This window comes from Falco punctatus (assembly GCF_963210335.1).
Source record: "Falco punctatus genome assembly, chromosome: 2".
NCBI lineage: Eukaryota > Metazoa > Chordata > Aves > Falconiformes > Falconidae > Falco > Falco punctatus.
The window spans coordinates 4,240,988-4,259,971 of NC_137581.1; the positions used below are offsets into that span (position 1 = coordinate 4,240,988).

At 41.5% G+C, this 18,984-nt stretch overlaps 1 protein-coding gene across 2 annotated transcripts in view; it reads left to right on the forward strand.

Moving 5' to 3' along the window:
* Window positions 1–13,181, forward strand: part of ACER3 (alkaline ceramidase 3) — a 69,574-nt gene extending 56,393 nt beyond the window's left edge. For both annotated transcript variants that reach the window (XM_080375156.1, XM_080375157.1), the window contains exons 8-11: window positions 1,891–1,992; window positions 4,665–4,769; window positions 6,499–6,544; window positions 6,764–13,181. In XM_080375156.1, coding sequence (XP_080231282.1) covers window positions 1,891–1,992; window positions 4,665–4,769; window positions 6,499–6,544; window positions 6,764–6,817 — 307 coding nt within the window. In that variant the 3' untranslated portion in view covers window positions 6,818–13,181. The remainder of the gene's footprint in view (window positions 1–1,890; window positions 1,993–4,664; window positions 4,770–6,498; window positions 6,545–6,763) is intronic.
* Window positions 13,182–18,984: the final 5,803 nt, after the last annotated feature.

An 18,984-nucleotide genomic window follows, 5' to 3' on the forward strand; every position in this document is an offset into this window, starting at 1 on the left:
GAAGTTCCACCTACTTTTTTGCTTCAGTTTTAGGGGTTTGGGAGTGTATTTTCTTAACTAGCTAGATCACTTCGTTGTAACATGGCCCTACTTGCTTCCCCCTGTGGTTATGTTATGCAAGCTGGTTAGAAAGTTGAGATGAGGAGCGAAGTAGGTTTAAACTACTTCTAAATTTTAACTAAAGTATGATTAATTTTAAATTAGTTCTGCTAGATCAGTTGTGTCAACTGGAAGGTACCCTTTCTTTACTCTAGAAGTCATCCCCAAGTACACTTTTGGTTTTATTTTTCTGGGTTGCTAAAACATATTCCTGTCTCTCCATTAGTGGCACTACACTTGTCCAAGCCCTTTTCAACTTACATATCTACCCCAATTTCTGCTTATTTTTTTTCTTTCTTAATATATATTAGCTTCCTATCACTCCTATTCCATAGCGTGGGGCTTGAAGTTCCTCTGAGCTTAAGAGTAAATATCTCAAATAGCAGCGTGTTATTCTTTCCAGGCCGCTGCCTCCTCCGATCCTCATCATGCGTTGCTGTTCCTGCCCGATTCCCCTGCACTTTCCATCTCTTTCTTGGGTCTGCTTCCTTCCCAAGATAACTACTTGGGAAGTGTTTTTTGCTCACGAAGCGTGTTCCCCATTAATAAGTGATGCTAGCTTCTCTCTCATTCCCTCACAAAATGCCACCATTTATTCCCTGAACAATTCTAGCTATAATTACCTAATTACCAGCATGTATAACATACCATTTAGTGCTTTTTCATGTCCTGGGCTTGCTATGTCTCTAGAGCACTGAGTTGGGAATATTAACAGTGTAGTCTCTGCCATGTATCACATGGTGCTCCATGCATTTATTACTAGACTAAAATAATAATTTTGCTAGTTTATATTGGCAGTACTCTTGGTGTGAACACATACAACATGCTTCTGGTTAGCTTGCCCTGTGGAAGAAGCTCTGCCTGTCGTGTTTTGCACGTTGCCAGTGCTCACAGGTCTGAAACATGCGCTGTATATAATACAGTGGAGAAAAAGCAGCTCAGGAATGCTTTTTAACCCAGAATCTAAACTGCATTCAGAACGCTTAAAAATAACTTGAACAGTATTTCATGGCAACCTTTTAGGGTTGGAATTGGATTTGCTTTTGGACTCATCTTATTAGTGGGAAAGGAGCAAATGCTCCCAACTGCCATGTAGGAAGTTCACAATTCCATTGTCCAACCTGAATGCAGATAGTGAGGGTAAATTTATTAATGATGCACTTTCTTGCATCTCGTTCTTCAGTGTGTTTCCCATATTCTAAACAGGATTTTTTTTTTTTGTCTTAAAATGAAATGGACATTTTTCCATCCCCAGTAGCACTCAGTGATAAAATAGAGCAGGAAATTACTGTTTTCTAAACCCCTTCATTTGCTTGGCTGTTGGTCATGGTGGTCTATGTTCACAAAAGTAATTTTGAAAGACCTTATTCCTAGCATAAGCATATTATGCTTTGGAAAAGAGCCACCTCCTTTGGGAGAGTCCTAATTTGTAATCTGGCTATTTTTTAACTGAAAGATTATGCACAGTACCAAAGAATTAATACTTTTTAGCCAACTTCAGTTTTCCCACTTACTTGTGGTGTTAGGAGAGAGCAGTATTTTGGGGAACAATTAGAAATACAGAAGAAAAACGTTTAAAAAACCAGTCTCAGAGAATGTGAATTCAGGAGAGAGGGGAGGTGGTAAAATATAATACTTGAACAGATGAGATTTGAAGTTGGTGTTTTTCCTTTTAGGGAAAAAAATAAATTACTAAAGTGGTTTATTTGTATGTAATAGTATTTATGTATGTTACAAGCTGCCTTTGAAACATCTTGAACTAAATTTTGCATTTTTTCTCTCTCTCTCTAGGGTATACCCATGGCTTAGAGGTCTAGGCTATACATCTTTAACTGTATTTTTAATGGGATTTTTTCTCTGGAATGTGGACAACATTTTCTGTGATAAACTGAGGTGAGCTTTTTCACTTTGTTCAGATAACTCTTAATAGTCTTTTAGCATAAAGCTTTGTATTTTCTGTGGTGTATAGTCAAGTCCATGTCATGGTATGTATGGTATGCTGCCTACAGAACATTCCATGAGGGTTTTATGCAGTTTGCTCACGACTAGATTCGGCACTCAAGAGCTTTTTTAAATCCATGAGTATAAATTTTTTTTAAAATAACTGATTTTTATTTTTAACTTCAATTTAAATTGAGAGAAACTAATGTCACTGAAGTATTTTTGAGGATCTGTATCTTACTAAAGCCTACTATTCACACTTGATTTCATCTGAATGAGTTCTTTATCCTGCTTTTTTTTTTTCTTTTTGTTTCTGCTCTTGCCATTTCCCAGGAAAATACCAAAAGCAGTAGTTCTGCACATTAAAGAAATATCTATTGCAATATATCTGTCACCAGTAAACAACAGCTGTTTGAGCATCTCAAAAAGAACAGTAACTCTGTGAGCCAGTACACTGTGCTTGGCTGTCATTATTAGCCTGAAGTCTTCTGGCTTAGCACTTGTAGAGGAGGCCAGGAAAGACTTCCTCTCTGTTTAGTGTATTGCCAGATGGGGTAAAAAAGGCCCCCAGACAAAGCTTGTAGGAGTCCAGCATCTCATCATGTGGTTAGGTATCCTGTCTGTGCATGAGAGAGCACCAGTCGAACAGGTTGTTCCCTTAATGTGTGTTACACCAGAACTGGACAACTGCATCATGGCACCTTTCTTCCACTTAGTTGTGGTACTTGTGTTCTGCCGCAGGCTGGAGGAGATGGAAAGGTTGATGCCAGCATCCAGAAAATGTACTCTTGGCTATCTGGTGCACTGTTATGCTGCTGAATCTGTGGTATACAGAATCGTCCTAGAAGGTTGCTTTGTCAGGGTCAGACTGCAGCATGCTGTAAAGAGGTCTAGCGTTTTCCATCTGTCCTTGTTGGCTCTGTAGTCCCTGCACTAGGTTAAGCCAACTTAAAGTTAACTTCAATGGAGTTTTCTTTAAACTTTAAAAAAAAAAATATAAGTGTACTTAATATAATACATGGTGCCTTGTCCCTAGAAATGCTTGATACAGATGGGATAGAAAAGCTATTTGCCGACACAAATGGGTGGATATACAGTGACTTTGCACATACTGGCATCAGGGTTGATTTTTGCAGCTGCATCACATCAGTGGTGAGATCATAACCCCCAATTCACCGAGCCTGCTGAGCTGCTGCGGGTCCGTGGGGCTTTTGAACTTTTTCCTAGACTCAAAGATTACACCAGCTGCTGAAGCACTTTTTTCCATCTTTATTTTGTAAAGGGAAAAAAAAGTTAGCATACTTTCTGTAATATTTATTTGGTTGTGGTGCTGGAAAAAATTAAATACACTTGTTTACTAGCTTTAATCAAATGTCTGCAGAGCCTTGAATTTCTCCAGGTGGTACTACAACTTGAACCTTTGGAGAAAGTATATTCCAGTTCCTTGTAAATTTTTATTCTCTAAAGATCTAACTTGTGAATCATCCGCCTACCTGCTCTTTTGGTTTTAACGTTCAAAATTGTATTTTGGTTCAGGTTTTGTTTTTCTGTATTTCATTAAACCTAGAACTTATTTTTTAAAAAAAACCAAAAACATAACACCACGTCTAAAGCACTTAGCTTCCCTGGTTGTATCCATGCACTTTTGAATTTGAGATTTCCTGCCATCCAAAGCCTCAGAGGCTGTGCTGGGGTGATCAAAACTCTTCATACGTGTGACTGAGCAGCTCTGGAAACTAAGCAGTAGCTCAGGGATTAGTGTTTAGTCAGGGGGACTGAACATTGTAACATCAAGCAGTAAATAAGTATTACAGAAGCTGCAGATTTTTCTTCCTTAACACCTGCAATTATAATTTTCCTTTTTTTGTTTTGACTGAATGTGAAATGAAAGTCAAGAAAAAAGACAGATGGAAACATTTGTTCCACCATCAACCAAAAGAGGCGTTATCTGCAGAAGCCTAGTGAGCAGGAGAAATCAGGGAAATGGAGTTCCTTCCCTTTCTCTGTGTCCATCCCTTAGCCTCTTCCCAAGTAGTTCACACCCCATAACTGTGCAATGTACAAAGCATGTTGGCAGAGTATTTCAGACCCTCTATCATTGCTTCCTCACTGAACACCCATTTTATCCCTGCTTTAGAGTACAACAGAGGAAGGCAACCTGAGCTTCCATGGAGGTGGAGAACAGGTGGTGTGATTGCCAAATGTAAAGTGGTGGCGTCTGATGGACCCCATTTCCTCTCTCAGACCTTAAACTCAGCATTTCATCCTATGGACCGTTGTTGATGGGGTTTTGGGGAGGAGAATGGTAGAACTCATTTGGGACTGTGGGATGCTGTACATAGATTCCCTGAAATCTGAGTCCAGAAGTAACTGATTACTCATTGTGTAAAGAAGCATGTGTTTTCTTTAAATGTGAAGAAAGCCAGTTTGCTAGTATCTTTCTATAGTGGCAGCATGAGCTTTAACTGCTGTTCCTCAACTGCTGAAAGCCTGAGTCATGAAGCACATGCCTGAGATACAGAAACAGTAACATGTGATCTGACAAATGAAGCACCGCAATTTCAGATTGCTTAGCTTGGGGAAAAAAAGAACAACCAACGTTGCATAGTGTTTCTTTCTTTCAGAGCACTACGAGAGAAGATGCCTCCTGTTGTGGGAGCTGTGACACAGTTTCATGCATGGTGGCATATCCTCACAGGCCTGGGCTCTTACCTCCATATCCTGCTAAGGTAGGAAATGTTTCCTAAACTGTAAAGCAGTCTTAAGAGTTTTCCCACGTTCAGCTGTACTTCAAAATGTATTGTCCAAAAGAGCAGGAAAATGACTTCTTACTAAACCAATGGGAGTTTTTCTTTCCTCTTTGCAGCTGGTCTAAAAACTTTCTAAAAGCAATTTATATTCTTCGAAATGTAATCATTAATCTTTAATAGTCATGGTTTTTCAGGAAAATGTAATTCAGAAATTGGAAACATGTAGCAGTTAAACTGGAAAACTATTTGACAGAGCATTAATTTCAAAATGTGAGCTATTAATACCTTTCTGTTCTTGAGCAGCAATCCCGAAGTACTTAAACATGTTTAATTTTAGAAGCATAACTAACCTTTTTGATAGGCACTGTCCCTCCTGAGAACTAGCGCGCATCATGCTGTAGAGCAAAAGGGTGACGACCAAAGTGGTTGGAGCAGAGCCTGTTCCCAGAAGGGCAGGATATTAGTTTTAGGAGATTTAAACATGAACCCAAGTTGGCTAGTCTGCAGCCCGCAGATGTCTGTCGCTTTTTTTCTATACTACCATCTAGTGGAACCAGGAGCAAAAATAGAATTTAAGCTGGAATCTGAAGAATTTCTATAGTATATATGGTATAATATATAATGAAATAACATTAACGGTAAATTGCCGTTTGCCCATAACCAAAAGAATTTCTCTTTAACACATACATTCTATGTAGTGAGGAAACTTCAGTACGTAAGGTTTTTGCTGTCTAACGTAGTGTTCTGCTTTTTCGTCAGGTGTTAAAATAGTTAGTAAAAGAGAAGTGCAGGGAAAACTGCAGTTCCAGTATCTGATCTGACAGCTCTTATACACGTGTATACATATACATATATATGCACACATATTTACACGTATGTGTATTTATGTACATGTATATATGTACATTTATTTGTGTGTGTATATATGTATATACATTAAATATGTCAGAGTATGTGGAAAACAGCTTCTCCATTTTGGCTGATGGGTTGCCGGCTGCCCTAAAGGCCCCAAGATAATTTTTTGAAGAAAATTCCTCGCAGAAAGCAAGTGATACAGTAAGTTTGGATAGCACAGGCAAGGTTTTTACAGCATGCTGCACAGAGAAAATAATTTGCGTTAGCATCCTCCAGCCCTTGGGGAATGTACAGATTTGTCTGTCCTACCTGAATGAACTACATGCTTTCCCTGCAGTAGTTCCCCTAGTATTTTGTCAGCCACACAGTGGCATCAGCTATGTCCACTTAAAGAGCTGAAGTTATATACAGGAAAATATCTGCTGAGGGGAGGGAGGCGTGTAAGAACAAAAATGAGGTACAGAATCAATCTATGTTGCTTACCCCACCCCCCATGTAACATCTGCTACGTTTTGTGGTACATTGATCTAATTTCATCCTTCCAAAATGACAGGCTGTAGTCTCTGCTTAGTCCTTTCCATAGTGGAGAGAGAAATTAGTTCTTCAAATTTCTCTCTTTCTCCCCACACAGGTAATAGGGTAGATGAGTTTGCTAATCATGGTCTAGTACAAAGGGGTTTACTGTAGGCTCATGCTTCCTATTTTGCATAGATCTAGGTGGAGTGGGTAGCTCTGTAATCACAGAAGCAATACTTTTCTAGTTGGAAAACAAAATTTGGATTATTGCATCATTATTATTTTATGTGCTGTGTTATACATGAGATTTTAAGCACACTTTTCTCCTTTTCCTCAGTTTATACACAAGGACACTTTTCCTGAAACACAGGCCGAAGGTGAAGGTAAGGAAGCAATATTTTGTGTCCATCGGTGCACCTGCAGCGTTTGAATGTCTTGTGCTTGGAATATACATTGGGGCTAACTGATTATGCCTGTTAGGGTACTATCTTTGATTTCTACTACATCCCAAGAAATGCAGTTGAAATGATGGTTAAACCGTGTTAAACCGAGACATAACATTCCAGGAAATCTTTCCCCTCTTCCTGTTTTTGTTTTAACAGTTTGTTTTTGGAATATGGCCTGTTCTTCTGGTGGAGCCGCCCAAGAAGCTTTGACTGAGACCTAGGCAGTCACGTGCGATCACCTAGCCTGGCTGAATAAAGCAATTCAACAGTTACTGTGGCTGAAGTATCAAAATTATGGATCAATTCAAGCACCATTGCTATAAAAGGACTTCTCTGTCTTACTAGGCCAGCCGGCCGGAACAGAGCAAAGAGTTGGCACACTAGGGATATAATGTTTAGTACAGCTTTATTCTAAGTTGTTAAAACAAAGATTAAGACACAATATTTTTATGTATATATTGTATAGCTGATGATACTGAGCTAATATTTCGTGCTGGTCACAGAAAACTAACCATTTTTGAAGTGGATTGCATAGTTATTCATTCAGTTGTTGTTCTTTCTGTGGTTTAAACTGATACTAGTAACTGAATGACAAAACCAGGCCATGGATGGCCAAGCTAAGCATTTGCGTGGCCTACAGTGAACTGAATGCTTAACCCGAACTACTTTAATCTTGCACTTTTATACAATTAATGAAGTATGTAATGATTGATTTAGGGCTTTATCTTGCTTTTCCACAGCCTCCTTTGCAATTTATATTTTAAGCAAAATGGTTGGGATACCTGTGCCATTTAGTTCGCTTTGTACCGAACTTCCATTTTCTCTTTAGTCCAGCTGATGTACATCGTGGAGGACATTCCAGGGTGTGACCAGCAGAAGACACTTAGATGAGAAAGCATTATAGGGGTTCTTGTTTGTGTGTTGAAACTGAATTGTTAATTTCTTTGACCAGTGATCCATCAGGAGGCTGCAGGGTGACTGTATAAACACAAGAAACACTTTTTTAAATTTTTTTATAATTATTACTTACATGCCTCCCTTTTCTATCCCTGCTTTTTACTGCCCATGTCCCATTCGTACTACAGATGGACAAACACCTTAGGTGTGTGCTAGTTCAGCTTTGAGCTTTGAAATCATCTCTTTCGCTTTTTTTACAAGTCTTAATATTGGTCAGACTTTCAGAAGCATGTTCTTACTCAGAAATATTGAAGAAAGAGTAAAGAACAAGATTGATGTTGAGGATACCTCAAAATATAATTGGCAGCACCTTGATTGCTTGCTCTTAATCTGTCCATCACATGGTTACTCTTGAAAATATGACCACCTTTTTAAAACCAATTTTGGGGATTAATGGGGGGAGGGAACCCACTGATTTCTGCAATATTTATCTACCCAGCTGATGAAAGTTAATAAGTAAGCATAAAGAAAACATTGAACTAACACAATTTTTCAAAATATACCTCATATTGGAGGCTGTGGTTTTGACTCTTCAGATCTTGAGGAGACTAACAGAGTCTGTCTCTGGGCCTACTAGCTGCCGTGCTATGCAATTTTTGTCTGCTTTTGATGCTCTGAGGGGCTTATCCATCTTGCCCTGAAGGAGAAAAGAGAAATGCTGAGACTAATTGGGAATTCCATTCTGTATTGATTCAAATCATGCCCACAGCAAGGCACGGTAGTGTAGCTATAAAGCTGTCTCCCGGGTCACAGAGTCCTGGCTATTGTACAATCAAGCAATGACTAAAATGTTCTCCTCCCTTTAATGTCTTTTTTTCTGTTTGCGGCTCAGCTGCATCTTCCATGGCCATCAGTAGCGCTCCTACTGATGTGAGACTCTAAATAAAATCATGGCTTTTGTTATGTGGCAGACCCTGGACTCTTGGGATCAAATAGACCCAAACTCGGGGCTAGAAAAGTGACGTCAGTGAGGTTTAAGCATGTGCTGATAGCAGGGCATTTCAACCTGTAAACCACTATAAAGACTCCTGAATGATAATTTTAGAACAAATTTGTTGTCAGTAGGCTCCAGTTCCGTAGATACAGTCAGCATCTGGGTTGGGAAATTGGAGTGATCTTTGGTCTGAGAGAGGTTGGAATAACTAGAATAGAGGTAGGAAAATGCTGTCTTGGATCAAGTGTCTTTGATTATCCAGAAGGCATATTTTTTGTAAAGAGATTTGAGAACTGTTTTTAAAATGTAGCTTAAAAATAAGTGCCTGCCTGTTCACATCCAGGCTCTCTCAAGCATGCTTCTGCACACTGTATGCAATTTTCTTTCACATTTACTTGTTTTCCTAAGTTAGGGAAAGAGTCCCATAATAGGAGCAGTGCAGCAACAAGACATATCAACAGTCAATTGTGACATCTGCTAGGTATGGTATTATTTTTAAGAAAATGCACAAACCCTTTATTTTAGTGGCCTTAGCTTTGTTACTGGAGGATCTGGGGGCTCTGGTTTCCCTTTAATTGAGAGAACCAGTGTGCTGAAAAGCCACTCTCTTATTGGTAAGGTATCTCTACAATGGTATATTTTAAATATATTTGTTGACTCTCCTACACATTTGCAACTAGGAATTGGTTTGGTTTTGAGTTTTGGTTTTGGTGGGTTTGTTTTTTTTCAGATCTTGTTGAATTGAATTGTCAGGATTTTGAAAAAAGTTGGAAAAGCCCTTGTTTTAATTTTATGCGTCTGTTAGCTTTTCATTCACATATCGTTTGTCACTGGTTTTATCTTTAAACAAATTACGCAAATTGGCTTCTCCATTCCAAATGACCAAAACCATGCACACCTCTACCAGCCTTCCAGCAGCCTTTCTTTCAGGTTGTTGTTAGACCCTGAAGAATGTAATTTACGTATTTGTCCTTCTAAGCGTAAATAATCTAAAATTATGGGTGCTTTGGTTTAATTGCCTTACTGATCTTGTGAGTGATATTGAAAATGGCAAGCCATTTTTAACTGCATGTCACTGAAATTCAGACTTGCCTTTTCTAGTGCCTGGGAAGACATACATCCTTACTCCTGTAATGTCTTAAATGTCTGTTAAATTGCTTTTTATTTATATGACTTGTATGACATGCTGATTATTTTTTTTTCTACAAACCTTAGAGCAGCATATCCCAAACTTTTCTTGCACTACATCTTACAAGGTGGGTCATCTTTGATCCTATTTTTTGAGTAGGATTCAGACAACAGCTACTTTAAAGAGAATTATGGAAGTAGCAGGTGTTGTTCAATATGAATCCTATAGGATGTGTTGGACAGACTTGATAGCAATGAACTCTTCTATTCTTTAACATCCATGAAGAGCCAGGAAATCTGCCACCTTACGACCGTCAGCTGGGCACAGATCAGCAGCAAGTAGTTCTGCAGACCGTGAGGTGAGAAACTCTTCCTTGGGAATAAGAGAAAAAACCTCAAAATTACTCTCCCAGTGCAGATCAACACCATACCTTATGCTGGGAATCTAGATTTTTTTTTCTGCATACAGCTCAAGACATGCATTATCCAGAACTGAAGCTAAGACATGATAAACAAAAATCTGCCATCAGGAGGAATCTCATCTGTGTTTTGAGGACAGTGTTTGTGGGCTAGCAGTATTAGTCATCTCGGGACTTCATTTTAATGCTTTTTCTTTTAGCACAGGGAAGATGTGCTACCCCTAAGTTCAGAAGACTACTCCATAGTCAGAATTGGAATATGCAGTCGAGCACTTGCCGATCTACCTCTGTCATGTATTGTACAATACCCATGCTCTTAATTATATATATATTAGAACAGCCTGACTTAGACCATGCAGCTCCTGAGGTTGGCAACAATATTGTACTGCTCTGTGGCTGACTCTCTTCACTCCATAAACATCCTGACTTGTTCAGTGTTGTGTCAGTCTTAGCTTGTGCTCAGTCTGCTGTTGATCTGTGTGCAGAAGTCTGGCTGCTTTAGAAAGAGACACAAGTAGGAGAATTTCAATTCAGACAGGTGAAGTGAAAGCTTTTTGGAATTTAAGTTACGTTTAAAACTAAGATGCAAACAAAATAACATGGTTTACATGATTTTGGGAGAGATGTGATGAAAAATACTGTTTCACAATTTGTTTTATTTCTCTTTTAATCTAGTATTGTGCTGTATTCATCCCTGGGCTTGTCTTGTTTGGCTAAAGCAAAATTGTGTGTTTTGAAATGCAGTTGATTCTTTTGGCCATAGTGCATTTGCTTCCAACACCTGGTTTCAAACAGCTAAATGAGTTTTTTGGCTAGCTCTTCCATGTGAAACTCAGCAACAGAAAGTTCACCCAACATTACTAGTGTTTCTCACAGTCACTACCACCTTGTTTAGTCTGCATTCCAGAATTTCAGTAATACTGTTTTTTAAAATCTGTTTCTCTTAGTGGATATATTTTTGGCATTTGATAGCTGGTGGTGAAACAAACGATTCAATACAACATTTCTCGGTTGAAGACAAGCTGTAATGAAGAAGCACTGTTGTTTTCTTCAGTAGACCTCAGAATCCAGGAACCACGCCTTCATTTTAGTGGAATGTGTGCCCCATAATTTAAATAAATGTATTCAGGTAAAGTGGTTTACTTTAAGGAGACCCCATCTGCACTTTGTAAGTAGGTGGTGGGAGGCTTTAACTGATAAGTACTGTTTGTTTAACTGTGAGACTTCAGTAGGAAGAGGGATAAATGATGGAGTCTTTATTACCCATGAGAACCGAAAAGCCAGAAGGAGATTGAGAAATCCTATGTGGAAAGAGAATAACAAAAGATTAAGCATAGAATCCCATAGTATTAGGTCAACCACACTCCTGGGAACTGCACTTTAGATACTTCGGTAACAAGCTTGAATGTGTTGCTATTTTTACCTTTAACTTTCCATGCTGACTCTGCACTCTTTACCATAGGAGTGATGTAGTCTACATTGAATTCATTGTAGATTACTTAGCTGCTGTTTTGCGAGGATGGAATGTGACAGGGATCGTTTCATACGTGAATGAATACCTTTCTTACCCATCTGGAACATCCTCCACCAGCTTTGTTTGAGAGTCGGTAATGTAACTACAAAGAATATACTCTTAAGGTCGGTTTGGGGTTTCTTTGTTCAGTTTCTCAGTGATGACTGCCTACAGCTGCCAAGTGCCTGATCTCTCTGTTGCAAGTCTTTTCTGAGAGCTGAGGCTGTGTTTTCTACTGGGGTCTGGAAGACAAGGTCCTTGGTAGGTGAAGGGTCACTTTGTTTTTTGTTAAGAATTCTCTGACTGCAGGAGTCACAGCACTCTCTTTAGTCGCTTTCCAGAAACACAGTTACCCAGTATGTGTGCCTCTGCTTGGCTCGGACTCGAGCCTGACTACTCCATGTCCCTGATGCTGTTGCATCTTTTCAGATTTGGAAAGCTGGCTGAGGGATTTAGCCCCACAGCTGGTGTGTGTTTTAGTGTGTGTAGTTCCGTGACGGGCAGTGTGAGGGCGAAGCGGTCAAGCAAGCACTACATGCAGAGCCCCGTTACTGGAGCTCCCAGCCAGATGCTCCAAACAGGACTGGGGATGTGGGGGTTCATGTATACAAGTTTGGGGGCAGGGTTGATGTCTGAACCTCTTCCTTTACTTCAGAACTCTCCCTTTTTACTTGTGAAGTGTTTAGATTGGATTAAGCATGTATTTGCAGATTTTGGAAGAACCAAGTTCGGAATCCAGCTAATTGAAGACCCTAAACCAGTGCCTGCAAATTTTTGTTGCACATACTTCACACAGGTTGAATCTGCCTGATGTTTGGAGCAGATCGTTGAGATTTCAAAAATGCAAAGATAAAGGGTCTTCTGGTTATTTGTCCACAGGAATAGCTGTAAGCACAACCTCAGATTCATCCTTCTTTCCCCAAATCTCTGGAACACGCATATGTTTCTCCAGAGCCAATGTTGAATAGCGTGGGTTTTCACACATGCTCATAGCAAGTCATGTACCAAAATGTTTTCTAAATTAAAACCTTGGTCAGTTGCTGCAGAAGAATTTTTGTTGTGCATACTATTGCTTTTGGAAGAGAGAGTTTCAAGCAGTGTAAGTAGCAATTACTCCTTAAACTGACCAGGAACTGGTTTTTCTCTTCATATTCCAGACTGATGTTGACGATATGATGTTGACTATTGAATTCAGTTTAGTGCACTGATGATGTTTACCGTCTTGGCAAGTAACGTCTGTCTACCTGTAAGGCACATGAAATACCCCACGTGTTTTGTGACCAAACTTTCTAACATTGACACTATTAGTTCTAACGTGTGTTTGGGTTTGTTTCCTGAAATTCAGTATATTGTTGCAGATGGGTAACAACACTGTGACAGATGAATAGCAGTTGACAGCCGCATTGAGCAATGCTTATTGACAATTTGGATATACTGAACTGATTCTTCATACCAAACCGGCTGGTAACTAACATCAGGCTTATGTGTATCAGCATATCTTGTTTTGCAAAGCACAGTAGCTTTGAAATATTTAATGTATTTCATTTGTTATTCATGCTGCAGTCAAGCACTAATTTGTGTCTTTATAGTTAAAATTATTAAAGAATTTTGTTTTAAATACAACTTTTTCCAGGTGTTTCTTGGCTTTTGTGTTGCACAGGGCTGGCTGGTTCGTCTTGATTGCTCTTCAGTAGATGGCTGGTTGCCTGTCTTGGCAAGTGGGTGCACAAGTCAGATGGCAGGATCGCTATGACCTGCATTGATGGGGAAGCTGCCTGCCTTGCAGCTACGAGGATGTGAGCTCCCATGGTAGTGTCACAAAGCTTGATCATCTTGGCTTCTTGCCTGCAGCCATCCAGTAAACACAGAAACGTTTTAAAATGGAGATCTGCTTGCATTTGTTTTGAACTCCAGTGCAAGGCTCTGGAGTTTCCCAGTCTTTACTGCCTTGTGCTGGGGCCCTTCGAGCACTGGCCCTTGCTCAGAGGTGTAGCTGACTGCAGATAGAGCAGGATCTTCTCCCTTTCAAAGGCCTTCCCCAACGCACAACAGTTAGAAGGGAACTCAGGTGCTTGACATGGGTGGGAGATGAAAATGCAGGCATCAGATGAATGTGGTGTTAGCTTGGAGCGTGCAGTTTGCACGTCCTTTGCCTCATGCTTTTCCTGTTTCTTCCAGTGAGAGAGGAGAGTAATCACTGCAGGGCAGGGCCTCCCCAGGCAGAAATCATGGACCAGTAGGCACTAATCCAGCCAGTCTCATCACACCCCAGCAGCCAGGATTAGTGACCATCAGGTACTTCCCCCACTTCTGGCAGCTCTCCTGGGTCCTACTTAGAGCCTCCATTTTCTCCCACTGTGTATTTTACAGCCATGTCTCTGCAGGGACAGTCTTGAACTAAATATCGGGGGAGGGGGGGGGGGGGGCAAACCACAGAGCAGGAAGCCTCATAGCTGTGTGTAAATGTTTGGGGGAGCCAGTGCCACCCCCCCTCGGTGCTTGCTGCGTGGTGCTGCACACAGAGGCACATCCAGACTCTGCAGTCAAGCATCGCCCGAAGGCTGGGCTGGGTGAAATCCAGCTGTGTGTTTTGAGCTTGTGGCTAGCCTGGAACTGAGTAATACTTGGAAATTTCCCTGGGGATAAAAACATTGTGGTTCTGTCAAAAACCTCCTCCCGACCAGAAAATTCAATTTTGAGCTTGACAATTCCCTTTCAAGACTGCCAATTTACTTGCAGCTTTATTAATTTCTTATTCCCTCTTCCCCCCGCCCTTGTTTTTTCTTTATTCAGCCTGTTCAAGGGCTAAAACTGAAGCTGTATATTTGTAACATTTACTCCCAGTGGCTTTAACCAGAGACCTGGCTGTGCTCGGTGCTGCACCCACAATGGGGGCAGTTGCTGCCGGTTTGGCAGAGGAGCTGGTGATCCAGCCTTGGACCCTCAGCGCTACGTACATGGAGATGGTGGGGATAATGGAGTCACTAATGGAGCTATGATGGATCTCTTTTCTCTGTGGGTGACTCCTTTTTTCTGCAAAGGTACCTCAAGCAGCCCAAGTGATCTTGGCTTGGCTCTTCTCCAGAGGGATCAAGCACTCAACATGCTTCTGTTGAAGGCGCTTGTGTTATCTCTTGGCCTTATCAAAAACAAGATTTGAACTGGCCAGAGGTGAGATCAGTGCTTTGGCATTACCTAAGGGAGTTCTGTGTCCTCAGAGAACATCCTCAGGGCAATCTGCTCTGCCTCCCCAAACAGCCTCTTCGGCAACAGCTAAGACAGGGCAAACTGGGGTTGCCTGGAGGGGTAGGCCTAATACCAGACTGGGGTTCAGCAGGGCTCCTCTGGTGGGTCCCCACCTTGCTCACATGCAACAGCCAGGAGTCTTGGTGTATGACGCTTTCAGCTGCTACAGCAACCCAAATAGCTACTGAAAACCGGCCAACCTCATTAATCTCCTTCATTGAGACTGACTTTGTAATTTGCATGCAAGAGGCACCGGCTGACTTAATGAAATTAGCAGTAATTAATGGTGCTGACATGCATGTACAGCCAGCACAGGGACCAGCTGAAGCTTGGTGTGTGCTGCTCCTATGGACCGTGCGGCCACAGCACCCAGCAACGCCTTGAGACATCAAGGGCTCTGACTGGTTCCTCATCACTGACATCAGGTAGGTGGATGCTAATGAAGAGCATCTCGCATGATCCCACAGAAATGGAATTAACCGACTTACTCTGCTGATGTAAACTGATGTCAAACCCCTAATATTTATAGGCTGGCCGAACGTCGGAGCTGCGGTGATTTATGTGGATGCCTAACCTTAGTACTGCTTTCCCCTCATAGCTGGTGTGTTGACTCACTGCCAAAGCACAGAACAGAGTAAATTTGTTAAAATAGTGCAGTATTATAGAAGCCTGGCAACAAGTCCAGCGTCTTCTCCTCAGGTAAGAGAAGTGATGAACAGGACGGCCAAATCCACTCTGCACCCAGGCAAACCCTGCGAGTCATTGCTTAACAGGATTTTGTTCATTTAGAGTTCTCCAAAGGATTTGTTTGTTGTTTTGTAGTTGTTGGTTTTTTTTTTTCTTCTATTTGTTTGGTCTTTTCTTTAGTCTTCTTGTTTTTAACATCCCACCTTGGCTGGAACAAAGCCAAAATGAAGTGCTAGTTACAAGATGAAAAACAGCAATGGACCTGTGAGCAACAGCACCAAAGTAGAGCTGTTACAGAAGTGGTATTTTTATACAGGTTATCTGAAAAGCAAACAAACTCCAGCTGTGTTTTCTTGCTGCTGGTGTTAATTGAATCAGGAGGGCTGATTAATATCGTGGACTTGTTTCTGCTGAAGATCGCTCTGCCATATCCCCCTGAATTTCACTATCAATTTGCTTTGCAGCAGATACAGACGCTCATACACACCCCTCTGGAGTAGTTGTGGCTCTTCAGTAACACCCAGGACATCAGATACTCAGTGGGTTTGTCCGTATGTGGTGTTTGTGTTCAGGATTGAGTAAAAGAACTTCTTCCTGTACCATGATCCATTTAACATCCCAGCAGACCCCTTGCTCTCCAGTAAGCATCACGGGGCACATCAGCAGCCCCATGTCAGGTTTGTACAACCACCACAGCAACAGCCCCAAGCCAACCCATGATGAGATCTTGCAATAGATCAGGCTTTAGGGGAAATCAATGTTTAAACACCACTCAGGACAAACCATTTTAAAGATGGAACCCCAAATGAGCATAAAACCCTGGCCTTTCTTGCCTTAAGATGTAACAGTGCTAGGCAGTGTGCCTAGCAAATGCCTCCAGCAAGGGTGGTGATGTGTATCTGGAGCAGAAACATCCTCAGGTGGCAAGGCTGGAGATGGAGAGCATCGCTATTCAGCCTACAATTTCAAATGAAACTGTTTTCCTGCCTGAATCCGTGTCTTGCCTGAATCCTATCTCTGTTTAGAGAGCTGTATTTTAATTTTTTTGTGTATAACTATACCATCCAATAATAAAGAGAGATGACTCCTGCAGCTTAAATTCAGAAGGCAGCAAATTAGGGACTGGAAGAGTCTGCGGTGTTATTCATTAAAGTGTGACAGTAGCAGTAAGTCTAATATATCAGTCCCAGAAAGAAACATGTATCTGTATGAGCTGTGAAGGTACAGTCCATGTCAATGCGGAGAGTAAAGCCCTACTGCACTTGTGTTAAAGGCCTCATTTCTTTTATGTTTTTCTTGGCTTGGCTAATGAGAAGTAACCCACCCAGTTCTTCACAAGCAGGCAACATGATTTCCGCATCGCTCATGCTGACCCAGATATGAGGCTGTGGGATTTCTCCTGGCAGACCCTGGTTTGACAGCATCAGTCTGTGGGTACATCTGGAGCAACACTTCCTCAACTGAGGTGCCCGGAGGCAGGGACGATGCCCCATGTCCCTGGCTGAGCTGTTTTACTGATTAACAACCCACAGAAACAGCCCCCGAAGATAAAAACTGGCATGCAGTGGTGCTGTGGTGGTGGGAGCCATACCCAAAGGCACAGGGGTGCTTATGCCTGGGGGATCACCCCATTTCCCCTTGCTAATGGGGGACAGTAAGAGCCAGTTAGGGCCAGCATGATGCTCCATCCCCCTATCCTGCACACCCCAGCTGCCGTGCCCTAGTGCGATGCAGCCTTTCCAAGGTGGTGTTTGAAACCTCTAGGGACAGAGATGCTACAGCCTCCCCTGCCTGCCCACTCCAAAGCTAGACTTGGAAAGTTTTCCCTAATAGCTCAATTAGATACAAGCCTTGTCCCTCCTTCGGGCTTTTCTCCTTGTAAGAAGCTGAATGTGAAGGGGATTTCCATCTTACTTATTTTCTCTAAACTATGTTGCTGAGCAGGAATTTTTTTTTAATATCACTGAACTGGAGTATTTGGCTTTTTTCCTGTCTTTAGAGCTGAAATAGAAACTTTTTAATTCTGAAACCCTTTTTTCTTCTATCTCTTGTTGGCATCAACACCTTCTTTCTGGCAAAGACATACAGCAATGAAAAGATACTTCATTGGCTCTGTATATCTAGACTTATAAGAATACCTTGTGCAAAGAGGAAAAAATCTGGATGCTTTGGGATGAATTTATATCCTTGGGCAGTATGATTTCCCAGCCTCACACATGGCAATCGGTCTTTTTGTGTTATACAACCTCTGCTGGGTCTGTTTTTTCTCTATTTTTCCACTTTAAAACATAGGGATGCCCATGTGAGACAGTGCCAACCCCCGGGAACCCTTTGAGCAAGACCAAAGGCTCCCACAGGATGTAACACCCAGGTCGGGCATCCCAAGCCTGTCCCACTGGCCCCACGCAGCAGCAAATATCTCCTTCCACAGCCCAGACCACCTGAGGTCCACTGAAAGCACCACAGTAAGTCCCAGGGCTGCATTTAGGCTGCAAATTCTTACCCAGATAAAACAAGAGGCTTCACTGAGAATTTAAGGCAAAGCTAATCATTTTGTCTTTGCTTTTCCATACCAAATACTTCACACAACACACTTGCTTGCTAATTAATACAGCCATTTCTTCACAATGGGCAAGTAAGTGAGATTACTTGAGTTATTAAAAAATGAGGACCTGAGATTGTAAGGAGGACCATATAATTATCTAGCTGGCTGCTGTCCCCTATTGCTAGCTTGGGATATTAATTATTTTCCTGCTGATTCAGAGGGAAGATAGCCAAGCTGTGAATCAGCCCTGCCACTTCTTGCAACACCTGTCTTTTCCCTAGATCTCCTCTCCAAATCCCAGCCAGGTCTGGCAGTGCTTTGTTAATGAGATCAGGCGTAATTGCAGCACGAGCAGGTAGGGTTGCAAAGCTGGGAGAAAATTGGAGTAACAGCTTTTCCTTCCGCATTGTAAAACAGAAAATGCGAGCTGTAAGCTGGATATATTTTTCTCCAAAAGACGGATTAACATTTGCTTTTTTGCAGAATCAGAGGGTTCCTGTTTCCTTCTCCGGTGATCTTCTGGTTGCCTGCACAAGTCAGACTCCTTTAAAAAACACACTGATAATCTGAAACACAAAAAAATTGCTTAAATTCTCAACTCATGTACACTGCCCAGCAGCCAAGATAGGCATCCTTGTGTGAGTGGAAGTAGATATGACACAGATTTAATGAGGCAAAAGCTTCTTGGCAGCACCACAGGTCTGCTCAGAAACTGCATCGTTATTCATTTACTTGACTAACGCAGTTGTGTTGTGCAAAGGGGTGGCGGGGGGGTAGTAAATGGGGTTTTTAAATGGAGGGCCAAGTAAAAGTTTTTTTTTAAAAAAAAAAAAACAAAACAATATAGCTAACTCAGCAAGGTTTTCTGAAGCTTAGGTGGGCCTTGGGCATATTGTAGTTTTGGGGTTGGTGGAGAAGCCTTCCTGGTGTTGAGTACACTGGGAACCC